At 45.4% G+C, this 17,980-nt stretch overlaps 1 protein-coding gene across 1 annotated transcript in view; it reads right to left on the bottom strand.

The window, feature by feature from the left end:
* The window catches only part of GRAMD2B (GRAM domain containing 2B), a 111,807-nt gene extending 95,525 nt beyond the window's left edge, over positions 1–16,282 (bottom strand). The window contains exon 1 of the mRNA XM_066612564.1: positions 16,188–16,282. Within this exon, the coding sequence (XP_066468661.1) occupies positions 16,188–16,282 (95 nt within the window). The remainder of the gene's footprint in view (positions 1–16,187) is intronic.
* Between the last annotated feature and the right edge of the window lie 1,698 nt (positions 16,283–17,980).

Here is a 17,980-nt window from a genome sequence, read left to right as displayed (position 1 = left end):
TGTCGTAAACGTGTTGTAAAGTATGTTTATGGCATCCTCCAAGTAGAGAGCACTGGGCCAGTGCTAGTCAGTGCTGGACCCAGTGCCAGACAGATGCCTCCCAGAGCAAGGGAAGAACTCCGGGCAGCAGTAAGGGCTTTTGGGGTGGGGGGGAGGGGAGGCGTTCTGGGACAGGGGCGGAACTGGCTCTGCCACCGTTTCCTACCCTCCCTTCCAGCCCGGACAGCCTGACACAGGACTCCTTGGCTCTGTGGCCACCCAAACGTAGGCACTGATTCAAGGAGATCCAGTGTTACCAGCTGCTGTCTACCCAAACACTCCCTTCTCCTGAAGAGACCTCCTTTGGTGTCCTGGCGCCCACGGGATCCAGCAGTTGCCATTTTGGCACCACTGGCACCACTGGAGCCGTGGGTGCTGGGAATCATAGGACTGGGCTGCTTGTCCATGTGCCCAGAGCTCCACTGTAGGTAGGCTTCTCCAGGGCTCAGCCTTGAACCAGTTAGAATGCTAGGGCTCAATCCGGGATAATATGCACATCAAGACTGTGCCTTTGAACAGTGGAGGATACTTGTTCCTTAGTAGTGGGTAGCTTCAGGAAGCCACCACAAATCTGGAATTAAGGGTAAGAGTTCCCAGGCAAGATAATTTGACACAATTGAGTCCTGATTAGTTCTTTTGTAAATAAATTAATCACTAATTATGCTCCAGACTTGTTTCAACTTTAAAAAAAATTATGGTTGTCTTTTAAAAAATCCTGCTGTGTGTTTTTGGCTTCTTTCTCCTGTGTTTCTGATCATGGCATTACTCTCCAAGGGATTGCTAAAGCTGCCTACTTTGCATATGCCATATCCTATGCATACTTTCCTGGGTTACTTCTGAGTAACCCTGTATAGGCTTGTGCTATAAGTCAGCAATTAGCCTTGATTATTTTATTTTCCAAAGAAGGGAGCACTATATCAAGCTGATAGAGTGAAAGAGGTGAATGACAATGACTGAAGTTTTTCTGCATGTTTATCAGAATATGGGCCTAACCTTTAGTTCGGCCAGCCCAAGTCCCTTGGACTGGCCTGGGAGGGTCACAAATGTGCCGTAAAGCGTGTTTGAGCCTTCTCGAGGAGAAGCCAGGTCAGTGCTCCGAGAGGCTAACAGAAGCCTCTGCGTTGGCTTTCCCTCCGCCGCTTGTGTTGGCCCACCTGCACCGACACAAGTGGAAAAGGTAGGCATGGTGGGGTGGGGATAAGAATAGCCCTGGGGGCTGGGGATAAGAATAGGCCCTCAGTTTGGCTGTACTTGTCGCAAGAGGCGACTAAACAGCCACTGGGTAGATGGGACTCGTCAGCCTGGGAAGGCAGCTCATCTGAGAGAAGGAAAACTCTGATTCCAAACCTCCACTGCCTTGTGGCTACATCCAGTTATGGAAAAGGCTTCAGGAGTCAACCTCGAGGCAAAATCCGGAGCCGGAGTCCCTGAGGCAGTTCATGGCTGAAAACAGTCACGTTCTGGCAACTCCTGCGATGTCGCTGGAACCAACTGTATTGGCTTCTGCCTTTCCATTGGACCATTTCAGCGACGTGGAGAGGGGGGGATTGCTGCATGGGTAACAGCCTATCCTCCATACCTACTTTACCCAGGCTTCGCACACTGGAGAGGACACTCTGTTCCAGAGCCACCATTCAGAGCGTGACATCACGGTCTTCCGAGACTGAAGGATGCCAACTAGGTGGGGTGGGGAGGAAGAGGAAGGGAGGCGTTCCTGGGCGGGGGGAGGGAGGGTGATGGGTGGCCCCAGGGGTGGGTGCACAGGGAGCCAGAGACAGGGCTGAGATCTGGCAGTTATGTTGGATCCCAACCCCCATCCCCAGGGAGAATGGAGCGGCTTGAAGCCGCTGCGCTCTCCTTGAACTTGTGCCACCTCAGGAGGTGGCGCAAGTCTGAGGAGATCCATTGGGGCCAGCAGCCCTTACCCAGGGATAAGGAGAAAAGTTTCCCCTTGCCTCTGGCTAAGCTGCTGCTGGCCATAATCCTGTGCTGGATACATCACAAGCCTCCTGGATTACCTGTTCCAGCGCAAGTTAGGATTGCGCCCTATGTCTTTAAAACAAGTTTTACGGAGAACCATTGTGGGGAAAGTGTGAAAAGTGTTAACATTTCCAACTTAACGCTCAATGCCGTTCTTCATACAATGGACGGATCCTCCTCCTCTCACCTTTCTGTTCCCCTTCAAAGGATCTTTATTATGAGCAAGCAGTGAAAAATACAAGGAGACTCCATGGATGCCTCCCCATCAGAAGAATACTAAGACTAACATGAGTTTTGTTAGACCTACCCTTTGCGGGTAAACAGTTATGCTGTCATCCCAAATTTATTTTCAGAGTATTTTATTAACCTTGAACACAACATGGAGTCCCAAAGTTGTCTCTCTGAGGAGATGTGCTTAGGATATGCTTGGTTTTAAAAGATCTGTCCCTAGAATTTCTCCAAGGGTTCACTTTCATCATCCTTTCAAACCATAAAAGTTTAGTCCTTGCTCAAAACAGAGTCTTGCAGGCTCCTTGTGCTTCCACCCCCCCTCCCCTGTTCTGGTTTTGAAATCCCACAGCTAAATCAAGGGATGAAAGGCAAGGATCAGTGTCTGCTCATTGCTCTGATAGGATTTTTTCTAAGTCCACATATTGTAGATGCTACCTGAGAAACTCGGGATGCATACAGATATACCTTTAAACTTAAATCACTGCAATTTTTCTCTCTCTCTTGGAATGAGCTTGACTTACTCCTAACTTCACAATGCATTTGACCAAAGTTCTTATCAGCTATTTGAATATTGACTATACTTGCTTGTAGTGCTTGTCCCCAGTCTTCAGTCTGGAGCTGCCTTAAGAATTAAAAGTACAGCATGAATGTTCATTCATTTATATGGTAATTTCTTCCTTTTTAAATTTTAGTTTTATAAAAAGGAAAACGTATTTTAAAAGAATTGTAAAACTGCTCTGTGGAAAGCCAAGGAAGCAGTGTACACCTCTGTTTTGCTTCCTGTGCCTGGAATGGCTTCGAAAGGGAGGGGCCGCTTGTGCAGTGATGAGGCTCCCTGCAAAACCTAGTGCTTTGCACCCCCTCTAGCTATGCCACTGCAGTGAACCCAGACTATTCAAGCCTTACACTAGTGTGACATGTCAATAATCTGTTCCAGATAACAAATGGGCAGAGATGCTGTGAAGCAACAGCAACTTGTGAATTTATGTAATGTATTTTAACATTACAGTACAATTTATATTACATGTTTACATTTGACATCTCTGCCTTTTCATATAAAATGTTCACAAGGCAGCTTGATAAAATGAAAAGCCCAAATCCAATAAATGCAACAAATACAATAAAACCATCGAAGTGCAATACAATGATAAGGGCAGTGCAATAAGATCTAGCAGTGCATAAAATCAGTCAGTAAGCACTGTACAAAATAAAAATGTCTTCTTTGGAGTTGGATGAATTTCCCTGGGAAGAGAATACCACAGCTGTGGCGCCACTACTGACAAGGCTCTGTTAACTGGTTCCCACCGGCCGTAGACGATGTAGGGATTGGCCAAAGATCAGAACCAGTGATGCACACCTCATGGCTTGGGTAGACTTGTGTGGGTAAAGGCAGCCTTTAAGAGTCATTTATTTATTCTTAGCATTAATATCCTACTTTTCCACACCATAACCCTCAAAGGCTTACAACAGTTAAAAATGGAACATAATGAAACCAATTTCAGATAGTAAAATCATAATTTTAACTAAATATTAAAACAACCATACAAAACAACAGATGGAAATTCTCCCTTCCATCAACCACTAAAAAGATATGTACAAGAGAACAAAGGTAAAGGCAGAAGCCCAGCAAGGAATGATGACTCCTCCCTACTACCAATGATCACCTCTAGCTGAAGGTGAATGTAAAACAGCTCATTTTCCTGTAAAGTGGAAAACCCTGCCTTTCACTCACCCCTGCCAGTAGGAAAGCCTAGAAAACAACCTAGTTCCAGGCCACTGAAGACCTTAAAGTTCAAGGTCAGCTTCTTCAAGCAAGCTGGGAAACAAAATGGTTGTCAATGTACCTGGCATGAGATTAGGGTAGTGGTTCTTAGACTGTGAGCTGTGGCTCCCTGGGAAGCCAGGGAAATCAGTGAGGGGAGCTGCAGAATCCTTGCAAAAAAACTACTGCCCTATACAATGTATAGGATTGTAGCCCTAATGGGGAGCTATGGCCAATGGCCCAGGAGCTCAAGAAAGCTGCCAGTCCAAAAAGTTTGGGGACCACTGGATTAGGGTAATGTGCTCAGAGTAGAACAAGGGTGGGCAAACGTTAGGGAATCTGGGCCTTTAGGTCCAGGTTCCGTAAAGTTGAAAGTTTGCCCACACCTGGATTAGAATATACATTTGGATTGGGTCTGCGAAGGATCCAAGACACTCACTTTCTGGAGCAGGGGTGTACTGCATCCCATGTGCATACTGCATACCTGTGAGAAGGTATATATAGGCATCACAAAAAGGAGTGTAAGCATGATGCTGAAAGAACATGAAAGACATTGTTGCCTGCAGCAGGCAGAAAAATCAGCAGTTGCAGAATGTGATTTAAAAGTTGGCCATCAGATAAAGTTTGAACATACACAGGTCCTAGCTAAGATTAAATAATATTACGCCCATAAAGAGAGAGAGAAGCGATCGAGATTCAAAAGTGCAAGAAGAACATGAATAGAAAGGAGGAGATTTTAAGCATCAACAATGCTTGGCTCTCTGTTCTCACAAATGCTAGAATTCAAGGTTTGAAAAACAAGAAAGAGCCTACTCAGGAGGAAGTATAAGTTCTCTTTATTTCCTAGAAATATACAGATGGTTAGTGAGTTGACAGGTGTGAGTGGAAGCACTTAGGTGCTAATTGAAGGCACAAGCCCAGTAACCAGCTTGTTACTAACATATAGAAGTCAGACCTTCTAGCTGAGAGAAGGATGGTTTGAGTGTTTCTGTGCTCTTAAAACCTTTGAGAATGCCCACCACTGTTGTTGGCAACCTTCAGTCTCGGAAGACTATGGTATCGTGCTCTGAATAGTGGTTCTGGAACAGTGTCCTCTCCAGTGTGCAAAGCCTGGGTAAAGTAGATATAGAGGATAGACTGTTAGCCGTGCAGCAAATCCCCCCTCTCCACGTCGCTGAAATGGTCCAATGGAAAGGCAGAGGCCAATACGGTTGGTTCCAGCGGCGTCGCAGGAGTTGCCAGAACGTGACTGTGTTCAGCCATGAACTGCCTCAGGGACTCCGGCTCCGGATTTAGCCTCGAGGTTGACTCCTGAAGCCTTTTCCATAACTGGATGTAGTGGAGGTTTGGGATCAGAGTTTTCCTTCTCTCAGATGAGCTGCCTTCCCAGGCTGACGAGTCCCATCTACCTGGTGGCTGTTTAGTCGCCTCTTGCGACAAGTACAGCCAAACTGAATGCCCACCAAAGACAGGGGTAAAACATTGGGTGCTCAAACTTTTACTAGACTGCAACCATTAAACCTGTATAATTTGAAGTGTAAGAATGCTCAGTCCTGCTCCCACCAGCCAACTATCTGGTGGTTGGGCTCTGAGCAAACTACCATTTCCAAACTCTTTCGAAGAGCAAACCCATGTTTTGAGCATTGCTGTATATTCCATAACTTGGTTATGACAAGTACATGGGTGTACATGGCCAAGTCTCCTTTCTTTAGGAAGGACTTCAGTTAAGGAACCAGCTGATGAAAGCCACTCCTAGCTACCAAGCAATCAAGAGAGAGTTCTGGATCAAGGAGTCTCCCCAAATGTGCTTCCCCCTAGTAGATGACATCCACTGTGAGGGTAGGAAGGTCAGAAGTTGGGAGTACTGGTGCAGCAAATGCTGTGGGGATGGGTCCACAGCTGAGTGGAACAGCTCATGCTTTTCATGCAGAAGGACCCGGGTTTAATCCTTTCAGTGGCATAGTTAAGGGGGTGCAGGGGGTAGCAATTGGACCAGGCAACAAGCTTGGGGGGGGCAACAACCTGAGCTTGACACTAGTGGCCAAAATTGTGAAAATCTTGGTATTTTTGAATAATACCGTCATGTTATATACCCTTCAATGTGGAATTTAATGCAGAATGCAGTGAAACAAACCACGTCAAAATATCTCTATTCTATCAGAAGTTATAGCCAAATAAACAGAAAATAAAAACACAACTGTGTTACATAACAAAAACTGGATTTTCTTAACTCAAAACTGACTAGTGACACTTATTGTTAAGAGAGCCAATTAGGTGTTGTTAGGATACAGCAGGGAACCAATAAAGTGTTAATATGGGAAGAAACTTGGGGGGAAGCGGCAGAGCTAGTGGGTGGTGAGTTGCTGGGGAAAGAAAGCAGATTTTCTCCCATTTTTACTTTTTTAAAAGCCCGGTTGTGTCATCACTTCCAGGGCATCATTTTGAGCTTGGCACCGGGCTACATGATCATTAGCTACATCACTGACACCTTGACACCTCCAGGAAGGTATAAGAAGGAATCCCTGTTTGAACTCATGCAAAACTACCACTGTCATTCAGTGTAGAGAATGACTGAGCCAAATGGATCAGTGTAACTGCATTTGTTCACTTTTCAGTTTACTTTGTTGAAGAAATTAAACAATACGTTTAAATGCTGTGCTCTGTCCAGCTGTTATTCAACATTCTATCCTGTTGGTTTCCATGAAAAAATAAAGCATATTCTTAATCCTCTTCCTTTGAAACAAATGGGACCCAAATGTTCTTAACTTTGTTTGGGCCAAGCCCATTAGATGTAATGAATATGTTTATTCACTAGGTGACAGTGTGGCATATCATTAAGGTCCTTTTTTTTCCTTGTTCCTTTTCTTGTCAGAAAGAAGAAGCCATGTTGGCAAACTGTTTGACTTTCTGAAGTAACGGCAATATAGGTCAGAGCAAAGAACTTTCTCATTTGCAAGTACAAAGAAAGACCAGAAGAGAAATCCAGCACAAAAGTCAAGATTAAAGATACTTTTCTTAGAGAAATATGTGGTCACAGGTCTTTGCCACTTAAAAAAGATATAGAAACCATTGTAATAATTAACACCCATGTACATTTCCAAGGTTACCTTAACTGTATGCAAGAATTCTTTTTATTGCAGCTCCCAGAAAGGAAACTGTAGGAGAACATTTACCATGTGAGTGATTAGTGGGGTTTCACATTACAAAAGAGAGAGGACATCTTTGATTTCAAGGTGTCATGCTGGATCTGTTATGACACCACATTGCTCACATAAGCTGCTTTCTGACTGCAAAAGTATAGAAAATCTGCAGCCCTGCTTTCAACTAGAAGGCTTCAGGGCCCAATCTTATCTAACTTTCCAGCACCAGTTCAGCCCCAAGGTAAGGGAACAAATGTTCCCATACCTTGAGGAGGCTTCTGTGACTGCCTCCCCACCACAGGATGCAATGCACGCCTCATTGGCACGGCTGCACCGGCACACTGGAAAATGGAATAGGATTGGGCCCTCAGTCACTGCTTCTGAATTAGTTCTACGGCACTATATTGTGACCAGGGTGAGCTGGTCGCAGACCCTGAGGCTGGGGGTGGTCTTTGATATAAAGGGTTGTGCCTGCTAGCTCAGTGACGGAGTTTGGTGGGTAGGGGGTGAAGCATAGTGGAACCTTGTGAACGCAGGGGATGGCACCTGGCAGGGCAGGCTAGAGGGAAAGATCTGGATATGCCTAGTCACCCCCAATTGGAGCCTGATAGATAAAGAGCAGAAAATATCAAGCCAAACAGAAGATAGTCTTCGTTCTTACCCTGAAATTTTATGCTGAAGACCCTTAGAAGTAGGCTAAACTCCAGCAACTTTAGATCAAAACCTGTGATCTGGCACTTCTAAGATCCATGTCTTATAAGAATACATAAATACACACCTGTGATATGGATCCTACAGACACCTAAAAGGGCTTGGGATGCCTAGTAGAATTGTTGATCTCTCTTTTTGAGTGCAGATCCCTATGCGATCCCACAAATAGCTTTTCAAAACTTCCTCCAAGTTTGAGAAGCTGTTTGTGACATGGCAGGGATAATGGTTGGCAACCTTCAGTCTCGAAAGACTATGGTATAAGCCTACAGCACTTGGTATTCCTAGGCGGTCTCCCATCCAAGTACTAACCAGGCCTGACCCTGCTTAGCTTCCAAGATCAGACAAGATCAGGCATATGCAGGGTAACAGAATGTGCTTCTCAAAAGGAAGATGTTAGATATTCTTCTGAGCATGCCAAAACCCTTTGGTTCCAAGGTAAATATCACCCACTGCCCTGCAGTTTCCTCTTCTCTTTTGCATGTCCAAAGAAAGTCTAGAAGAGATGTGGCACAGAAGTAAATATCAACAATACCTTTCTTAAAGAAATATGTGATTATATATAGTAGGAGCTCCTGTCTCATGGGTTAGCTTGAAGGGAGGGGACTGGGTTAGGATTTTGGCCTTAATTAAAAGTTTACAATATGTATAAATTTAAAAAGTTATTTAAAACAAAGAAGAACCGTACTAAACCTCCCAAGCAGTTGCTGATCTCCAAACACCCCAAAGGCTGCAATTCTATCCACACTTACCCAGGAGTAAGCTCCATTGACTATCATTGTTAAAAGCATATACATACTACCTGTTCAAAGCACAGATCTGTAACATTTCCCCATATGCATGCACGTCCCATGGTAGCATCGTTTAACATATTAAGAATAAAATAGACATTGAAATGAATGGGGACCCACATGAAAGTGGCTTACGTCCCACGCAGTGGGTTCCGACCTACAGTTTGAGTAACATTGTCCTAGTAAATAGGGTGGGGTACCTCATTGGCATAAATGGGAGCCTTTTGCTGGGCACATGGCAGCTGGATTGGGGTGGGGGGGGTAGGGTTAACTGGCTGCTGTCTAAAAGAAAAGCCAAGTCCCTTAGGACAAGTAATGCTTTAAACAACACATGTAGTTTGATCCTGAGTATTCTTTTAAGTATTCAATATATGACACAGTTCATCTGTAGCTGTGGTGGCCACATGAAACACGGCTGTGTGGAGCAGCTATACTGGGCAGGCTGTTTGTGTGAAGTATCTCCCTGTGTGAGTCTAAGAATTTCAGCCACATCACTGGAAACCATGGAAAAGAAGAGTTATGTTGACATGGTTGAAAATGAACCACATCACATGGGAAACTGGTTCATATTAGCTGCTGGCCTCATGGAGCTGCTCCATGTAATTGCCTTACAAGTGGCCACCCGCGGTGCTGCCTTCACAGATGAATTGGTGCTAGGAGTATTGCGCTTCTTTCACTTTGCAGAACACCAGTGAGCAGTGCAACCCTAAACGTGTTTATTCAGCAGTAAAGCCCTCTGATCTCAAGAGGATTTATTCGTTTGAAAATGGGCATAGGATCGTACTCAGAAGCAATACAGTAATATTGGCTACGCTCATTATATATAGAGTCATTTTGCTTTCATTTTTTTTTTATGGCCTGAGATCCAGAAATGTGAATGGCTGTCTGTCCTCATATGAGTCTCCCTGTCACTTGAGGTCATCTTGTGAATCCCTGTTGTGGGTGCCATTGCCCTTGGAAAGGCGATTGCCAGTAACTCATGACAGTGCCTTCTCTATTGTGGCACCCAGCCTGTGGGACTCTTTTCTGCATAAGAGCAGGACTGCTAATTTTCTACAATACTTTGACAACTTTTCTTTTTTGAACAAGCTTTTATTTCTTACAGCATGACCCTAACCATGTCTACTCAGAAGTCAGTCCCATTCAGTTGAATGGGGTTTATTGTGTGTATAGGATTGCAGCCTTACTGCCCAATCCTATTCTAGGATTTATAGCAGTGAGACAGTGTCCTGCTGTCATAAATTGCCTGCTGATAACATGCAGGGCATGCCACCAGCAGCCGTTTCTGAGCCACTGCAACAGAGCAGCAGCAGCACCATTGGAGCTGCTCTGCCGTGGCCAACAGCTTGTGCCAGAGCAGGTAAGCTGCTGGGGGAGTGGTTCGTACACAGCATGGGGAAGTAAAGGGGTGTGTTGGGGAGGAACCAGGGGTCATGTTGGGGAGGGACAGGATATACCCAATGGCAGTTGGGCACTCCAGATCTTATCCCTTCTATTTAAAACCTTACCCCTTTTCTCTTCTTAGACATACACCAATAAAATGGCTGGTGTACGTCTAAGGAGATCCATAGGCGATCAGCACGGGCAGCCTACCATGAAGTATTACTTACCTTCTGCAGGCAGCCCAACCTTGCCCCTCTATAGCATGCAGTGTAGTCTCTGTTGGCGTGGATGCATGCTGTAGTGTGGTGATAGGATTGGAGCTGTAGTCTCTATTTTTTTAAGTTTAAAGCTTGGTTTTCCTTGATTATATGTATTGCTTCTTATCTGTGGTGTTTATTATAGTTCTGATTTTTGTGGGATTTTTTTGTAGTCCGTTGATTTGCTAATTTATAGTAAATCTTGTTTTATATTTTTGATCATATATGTGTTGGCTTGATCTTATATGTGTCACAAAGTCATTTCATTCAGTTTCTGTTAAGATTTCAAATACGTAGGTGGATCCTGATCTACTATGCATTGTTTTCATTTTTTAAAATCTCATATATTTGGAAATCTGACCAGTTTAGATTTGCATACATAGCAATAAGATCGCTGTGGTACTTGAAGCAACAGGGGAGCCAATGTGGTGTAGTTGTTTAAGGATTGCAGTGGGGAGACTTGGATTCAAGTACTGAACCTGCTCAGTCATGAAAGCTCACAGGGTAATGTTGGACCCGTTATTCTCTTGCAGTGTATAGAGTGTAACCTCATAGAGTTCTAGTGTGAATAGAATGAAGAGAGAAGGTAGAACTATGCATATTGCTATGGTTATGCTATAATAAATAAGAAACACGTGAGTTGTATCATGTGAGGTCACTAACAGCTTCTCTAGGAAAAAACCTACAACCCTAAACAAACTTTAGAAAAGAAAAACAACTTGGATTTGAATCTGCTTAAAAGATATCATGCTTTATGAACAGAAACAAAATATCACTAGAAATCTGAGTTAGATGTTTTAAAAAAATCTGGCTACTTTTATTTCTGTTTTGGTTGCTTGGGAGATAGCAGTTCAATGAAAGATGGGGAAATTGTGGGGGGAAACATTAAAAATGGCTTTGCAGACCTTTGAAAACAAAGGCTCTCTTTTGTATTGAACCTTCCGGGCTTGCTGAGAAACATCTGAGGAAGATTTTACTACAAGTATTTCCCCTTTGGCATATTGGAGAGCGATTCTATATTCTCTTTGAGAGTGAAGCAGACCAAGAGTTCTCTTCTAGGGTACTAAGGCGATTCTGTCTTTAAAATTTGGATGAGAAAAAAGAAGGATTTTTCTTTTAAGTCTGGACGTGTCCGTTGATACATGTGCAGCACAAATATTCTACCTTGGCCCATTGCAGGGCTATTCCATATTCTCTTTCAAAACTGAGTGGACCAAGAGTTCCCGTCTATTCTTCACTACATCTTTTATGAGCTGATGCTAAGGCTGTTTAGTTCAGGCTTCTACTTTTACATTTGAAAGTCTCCATCGCTACACATACACTGCATGCAAACAATGGACAAAGACAAACTGTAGAAAATCAACTGGCTGTCAAGGGTTGCAAGAGAGATGCACCTAGATGGTACAATGCCTCTGAGTAATTTAAGATATAGGCTGAGCAGGCCAAATATAATAAGTCTCAAGAACTTTCTGCTTCAAAGAGAGAGTAGAGAAGAATGTGACTAAAGAGTATCTAAAACAAACTTTGTTTAATTTAAGCTTGGTTTGCATCCAGAAGAGCATTGAAAGTCCTATTTGACTTCTGTTTGCAAATGCACTTTATACTTGGCATGAGCTGTGGGATAAGTGCTTATCCACCATAGGCATTCCACATACAGCCACATCATTTGAAATGCACTTACTGCATGCCTCAGTCAATTCACATATTATGTTAGCATTGCTTGAGTGGACATGTCAGTAGTGTGCTAACATTTACCTAGGTGTGAATAGATGGGCACTTGAGTTGTGATGATTTGATTCGGGTTGTGAAAACGCTGATTTTTAAAGGTTTTTCTGAACAGCACAAGACTAGTTTCTCATAATGACTCATGACTTAAGTAAAATGACTGCAAATGTGGCTCAGGTCGAGTCACAATAGCTGTGCGCTATGACTCGCGAGTCGAATGAAGGGGCTGGCAATTTGCGACTTAACTCCAATGACTCCAAGCACATCCCTGATAGATACATTCCATTGATGTGACTTTTGATCGTCTAAGGCAGAGGTGTAAAACCTGTTTTGTACAGAGCGCTGAATAGCATTCATAATGCCTGCTGAGGGCTGGAAGTGATGCAAGTATTTGCATCTGGTCATGACCAGAAATAAGCACTTTTTTCTCACTCAGGAACTCAATAGCTGCAAATGCAGAATAAATACAGGTCTGCCTGAAAATACAGATTCCTTTATCCGCTGATCCTCCAGCACACATGGGTGGACAGACCTGGACTCTCTGCCGGCAAGGGGAGCTGTGCTCCCCTCATCTCCAGAGGCTCTTCTGAGGCTTGCAAAGGCAGTGTGCAACCGCCCGCTCCCTCTGTGGGTCTCAGAATGGCCATTTTGGCAAAAAAAAAAAAAAAAAAGCTACTTCTGGTTTCCATTGGAAAACCGGAAGTGATGTTTTTATGCATTCTAAGGCATTCTGAGGCCTGGGGAAGCCCCTGGAGGGTTTCCCTGGGTCTCAGAATGCCTTCACTTCTGAGGCCCACAGAGGCAGCGGGGTGGTTGCGCACTGTTTTTGCAGGCCTTGGAATACCCTCCAGACCCAACCAGAGCTCAGCTCTGGTCAGGTTCAGAGGGTGGAGAGGCCCAAAAACCATGGGTCTAAATATCTGCAGTTTTCCTTATCTATGGGGGTTCCAAGAACAGAACCCCTGCAAATAATGTGGGCCCACTGTACGCAAATCTTGATCCCATATCTTCAGGATATTGGAGAGCCCAGTGCCACCCTTTCAGCAGTGACACCTTAGGAGAGCTCAGCAGTTGACAGCAGTTGATGGTGGTGCTGAAAGAGATGGAGGGCTGAATAAAGAGCTTTCACGAGTTGCCTCTGGCCCACAGGCCTTATGTTTGACACCCATGCTCTAAGGTTGTGCTAGAATATGCAAATAAATTACAGGCTGAAATTTTGGAGCCAATAGTTCAAGATAACTCGTTGTGTTAATAGGTTTATTTACCTTTAAACATTGGCTGACTGGAAATCTTACATATAAGGCTATCAGACCATTTCAGTCTGACAAGTAACTCTGAATGAGAAAGATAGTTAGCTGAATGTTTTACAGTTCATAAGACTGTAAAATTGAGGGATGCCTGAGAGATGCTCCAAACTCCTTTCTTTCTGATCTTGCTATTTTCCCTTTAGGCTCAAGAAATTATTCCTTCATCTACCAATGCTTTTCAGATGCCCTTAGGCCTTTTTGAAGTATAATACTCAATATCCATAAATTGCAGCTCTCAACTGGTGTGTTAAATCCTTCTATCCTGACATGAACTGGTCAAATTACTAATGAAAATGATATAATTGCAGCCCCAGCAAATGCCAAGCTTTCAAAAAGCTTTTCCAAAAGTTGTAACAACCTAACCTTCTGCTTAGCCAGAGAATTTGGAAAAAGAAAAAGAGATGATGATCCAAAAAGGAAAATATACTGATAATAGAATATGTGCATTATGAGGTCTGTGCTTGCTACATTCTAGAAGCCCAATCCTATCCGCACTTTCCTGGGAGGAAGCCCCGTTGACTGTAATGGGACTTACTTTTGAGTAGACGTGCATAGGATTGGGCTGTGAGTCTGTGCCAAATTTCCATGGGCAAACATTTTCTGTATGAAAAAAGGACTTTCAAGTAAAGCAAATTGTTCTTAAAAAGCCTCCAAAGAACTTATGTTTTTTCCCCATCAGTATGCTCCTCTCGGTAGCTGCTTCAAAACAATCTTTTGAACAGGGCTCTTCTTGCTAGCAGTGTCATCCAGTCAATCAGAATCATGTGCTGTAGTCTGCCTAGTCATGTCTCAGCATTAGCAGTGAAGATAAAAAGCCATATCAGAGTGAGAGCAAGAAACATTCTCACCGCTCGTAATAGACTTCATGTAGAAATTGGATATGTGATTGGCATATGATGAGGTCACCAAGTCAAATCCAAGCAAGGGCGACAGCTCCTTGCCCCACTCTGAGTGGGTGGATGTTTTTGCTTCACTTTGCATTACCCTGAATAATTTCCAAAATGGGTCAAATGTAATCCATGGGGTGAGAATTTTTTTTGTGTGCAAAATATGCCCCCTAAATGCCCCCCCCCGTATCCTATCACAGAGAATTATGTAGATCCAGCAAAGTATCAGCAACTATTTACTACATTTACATGTTTACTTGTACAATTAATTACCAACAATATAAGGGCACAAACCAGCTTAAAATTCCCATTTATTTCCGTCCAGAGATTGAAGTGTATATGTAACACTCCTGTTGAAAGAAATGGGATTGAAAAGTACTTAACTTGGCAGTGTCATGTTTCAGATTAGCATTGTTAAGACAGGTACATAGGAGCCTGATTCAGTGTACAGCTCCTGCAATGATTTCTACCAGGCTACCATTGACATATTGTCTGAGTCCCAGTCCAACTTTTCATCCCATTAGTTATTCGTGTCTTATAATTGTGCTGCCAAAATCAGTTCTTTATGGGATGACTGGCTGTTTTTCTTTCCATAGCTTGCAGCTTTGTTGTCATTTGTACTCCCTTGTTGTTGAGACAGAGCCACTGTGCCTATAAACCAGATTATTCTTTGAGAATAGTAGCTACACAAGATTATGACAAATTTATCTGATTCACAGAACACTCAACTGATTTTAAAACTGTTTTTGTGTGTCTCGTCTGTGTCCCGTCGGAAGCAAATTTCAGTTTATATATCTCCAAGGTTGTAATTGTTGGAATGGTTTGCTTAGTCTCTTCAAAATGGGATGAAATTTTTGTGTTCTCTTAAAGACGCTGCTCTCAGAATTGGTGGGATTAACTACCAAAAGAATAACCACTTCTAATGAATGTGCCTCTGAATTAGATGTGATTTAAGTTACCATGACTTTTGGCATCTTTCGACGTCCAGTTGGCACTCCACTGATAATATTAACTGAAGCACATAATTCTTTCCTTACTCATTCATGAATCTTATTCAACAGAAATTCAATATCTGCAGCTGTCGGCACTGGAAATTACTATGGGGATCCAAGAGATGGTACTTACAGAGCCAAGTTCTGAAGCAATGGATAAGACTTTCCTCATGGGCTATGCCGAGGATTGCATCACCAACAGAGTCTGAATCAAAAGTCTGAAGACTCATTTTGGTCTGGTGGCAGCCATGGCTATACCTCTGGAGGTCTCCTCAGGGGAAGGGAGCATTTGTTCCCCTACCCTGGGTAGAAAACAGCCAGTGGCAATGGGTCTTCTCGGCTCTGTGCCCATGTCTGAATGGGCACAGAGTTGAGAAGAGCTGTGTCAGACTGTGTGGACTGAGAGGGAAGATAGGATATGGCAGCAGAACCTGCCACTGTCTCTGCCCCCCTCTTGGGCCTGATCCTCCCCTCCCTCTGCCCATCCTCCCCCCCATTTCTTGCCTCCACCTGCCCCAAAAATACTCACCACCAGCCAGTGGTGAGAGCACCAGCTGGCTGTCCAATCAATGATGTGCAGCGCCTACTGGTACTGACCCTGCACCCGCACTCCCTCCTCCCCTGGTACCGTAAGTGTGCCTTATGGCATGTTTATGACATCTAGTGCCAGCACTGGAGCTCAGCACTGACGCTGAAGGCCCATAGGATTGGGGCCTTAGTGCCCAAACCTATCCAACTTTCCAGCACCGGTGCAATCACAATGCAGCTCTGAGATTATGGAACAAACATTCCCTTACCTTGAGGAGGTCTCCTTGACTGCCTCCCCAACACAGGATGCACTGCATGCTCCATTGGTCCAGCTGCACCGGCACAGGAAAACTGAATAGGATTGGGCCCTGGGGGCCCAATCCTATGGTTTGCACCGCGCCTCCGCGGCACAGACCACAGTCGCAAATGTGCCGTAAGGCATGTTTGTGGGGCTTACTGCCGGGCTCCTGTTGGAGGTGGCTCAGTGCCAGGCTGACGCTGAGCCACCACCTGGTGGGTACCCGTGTTCCACAGCTCGGCGGTGCCTGCCATCGCCGAGCTGCAGAACGGCAAACAGGGTGGGGGCGTTCCGGGGAGGAGCGAGGCCCAGTGACGTGGGGAGGGGGCGCGGAGGCCGGCGTGATGTAGGGAGGGGGGGCATACTAGAGGCGTGCCTGGGGGCAGGCAGGAGGAGGATCTGCGGAGCTCTGCTCCACAGGATCCTAGGCGCACGTGGAGGCTGCGTGCCTTACACGAGCACCTTTACTTTAGCGGCGCCCACTGCGGGGCTGCCTCCCTTACCTGGGGGTAGGGAACGAATGCCCCCTACTCCTGAGGTGCCTCCCATGGTAATGTGGGAGGTGCTGGATGCGACCGCAGCCCTCGTGATGCCTCCAAGCGGGGCCGCCCTGGGCAGCTCAGGATTGGGCTGTCAGTCATTTCTCCTTTGAGAAATTTTCCATGGGCATAATATTTGGCCAATAAACATGTAAACAAGCAATATCTCAGTGCATAATTTTGCACCTACTTTCTATAGTCCCTCAGACTGTCCCTCTTTCTGGCCCTCCCCACATTCCTCTGACCCTTGGCATGCCTGGCAACAGCCCCCTGAGTCTGAAACTGCTGCTTCTTAATGCCAGGTCGGTAAATAATAAGATCTATTTAATCCAGGATTTAATCCTGGAGGAAAAGGCCGACCTGGTATGTATCACGGAGACCTGGTTAGGTGAGCTGGGGGGGGGGGTTAACCTTTCTCAGATTTGTCCACCGGGTTTCCAGGTACTGCAGCAGCCAAGGCTACAGGGGCGGGGAGGCGGGGTTGCAATGGTCTACTGGGATTCCATCCGTCTTACCAGAAACCCTGTTCAGCAGTCCACTGGGTTTGAGTGTCTTCGTGTGGTGTTGGAGGGGCGAGACAGAACAGGGATTCTGTTGGTGTACCGCCCGCCTTGCTGCCCAACAGACTCCCTGCCTGAGCTGACGGAGTTGGTCTCGAGCGTGGTGCTGGAGTCCCCCCGCCTATTGGTGTTGGGGGACTTTAATGTCCATGCCGAGGCCCCGGGAACAGCTGTGGCTCAGGATTTCATGGCCTCCAGGGCAACCATGGGTCTGTCTCAAAGAATATTTGCCCCAACGCATGATGCAGGACATACGCTGGACCTGGTGTTTACTGCTGGGCAGGCTAATGGTGATCTGGAGGTGGAGGATATTAAGATCACTCCTTTGTCATGGACAGATCACTTTCTGGTGGGATTTAGGCTTGTTGCGGCCTCTCACCTCCGCAATGGCGGGGGATCACATTTTATGATCCGCCCTCGGAGGCTGATGGATCCAAATGGATTCCTGAGGGCTCTGGGGGATTTTCCTGCGGCCAGAGCTGGAGACCCACCCAGCGCTCTGGTCGATCTCTGGAATATGGAGATGGCCAGGACCCTGGATGAGATCGCTCCCGAGTGTCCTCTGCCCAGTCGCAGAGTCAGAGCGGCTCCTTGGTTTTCTGAGGAGCTGCGGATGATGAAGTGGCAGGGCAGACGTCTAGAGCGTCAGTGGCTAGGGCCCAGTTGAAAGCATATTCTAAGGCGGTGCTGGCAGCTAAGAGGGCACACCTCTCTGCCACCATTGCATCTGCAGAGAACCGTCCTGCTGAGCTCTTTCGTGTGGTCTGTAGCCTTTTATATCTGGCCCCCCCTACTGGTGGGGAGGAGCACACGGAAGCTCGCTGTGACGAGTTTGCAAGACACTTTGCAGAGA

Source organism: Tiliqua scincoides, chromosome 2 (assembly GCF_035046505.1).
Source record: "Tiliqua scincoides isolate rTilSci1 chromosome 2, rTilSci1.hap2, whole genome shotgun sequence".
In the NCBI taxonomy this organism is placed as follows: domain Eukaryota; kingdom Metazoa; phylum Chordata; class Lepidosauria; order Squamata; family Scincidae; genus Tiliqua; species Tiliqua scincoides.
Note: the sequence above shows the minus strand (reverse complement) of the source record. Positions and strands in the feature narration are given on the sequence as shown.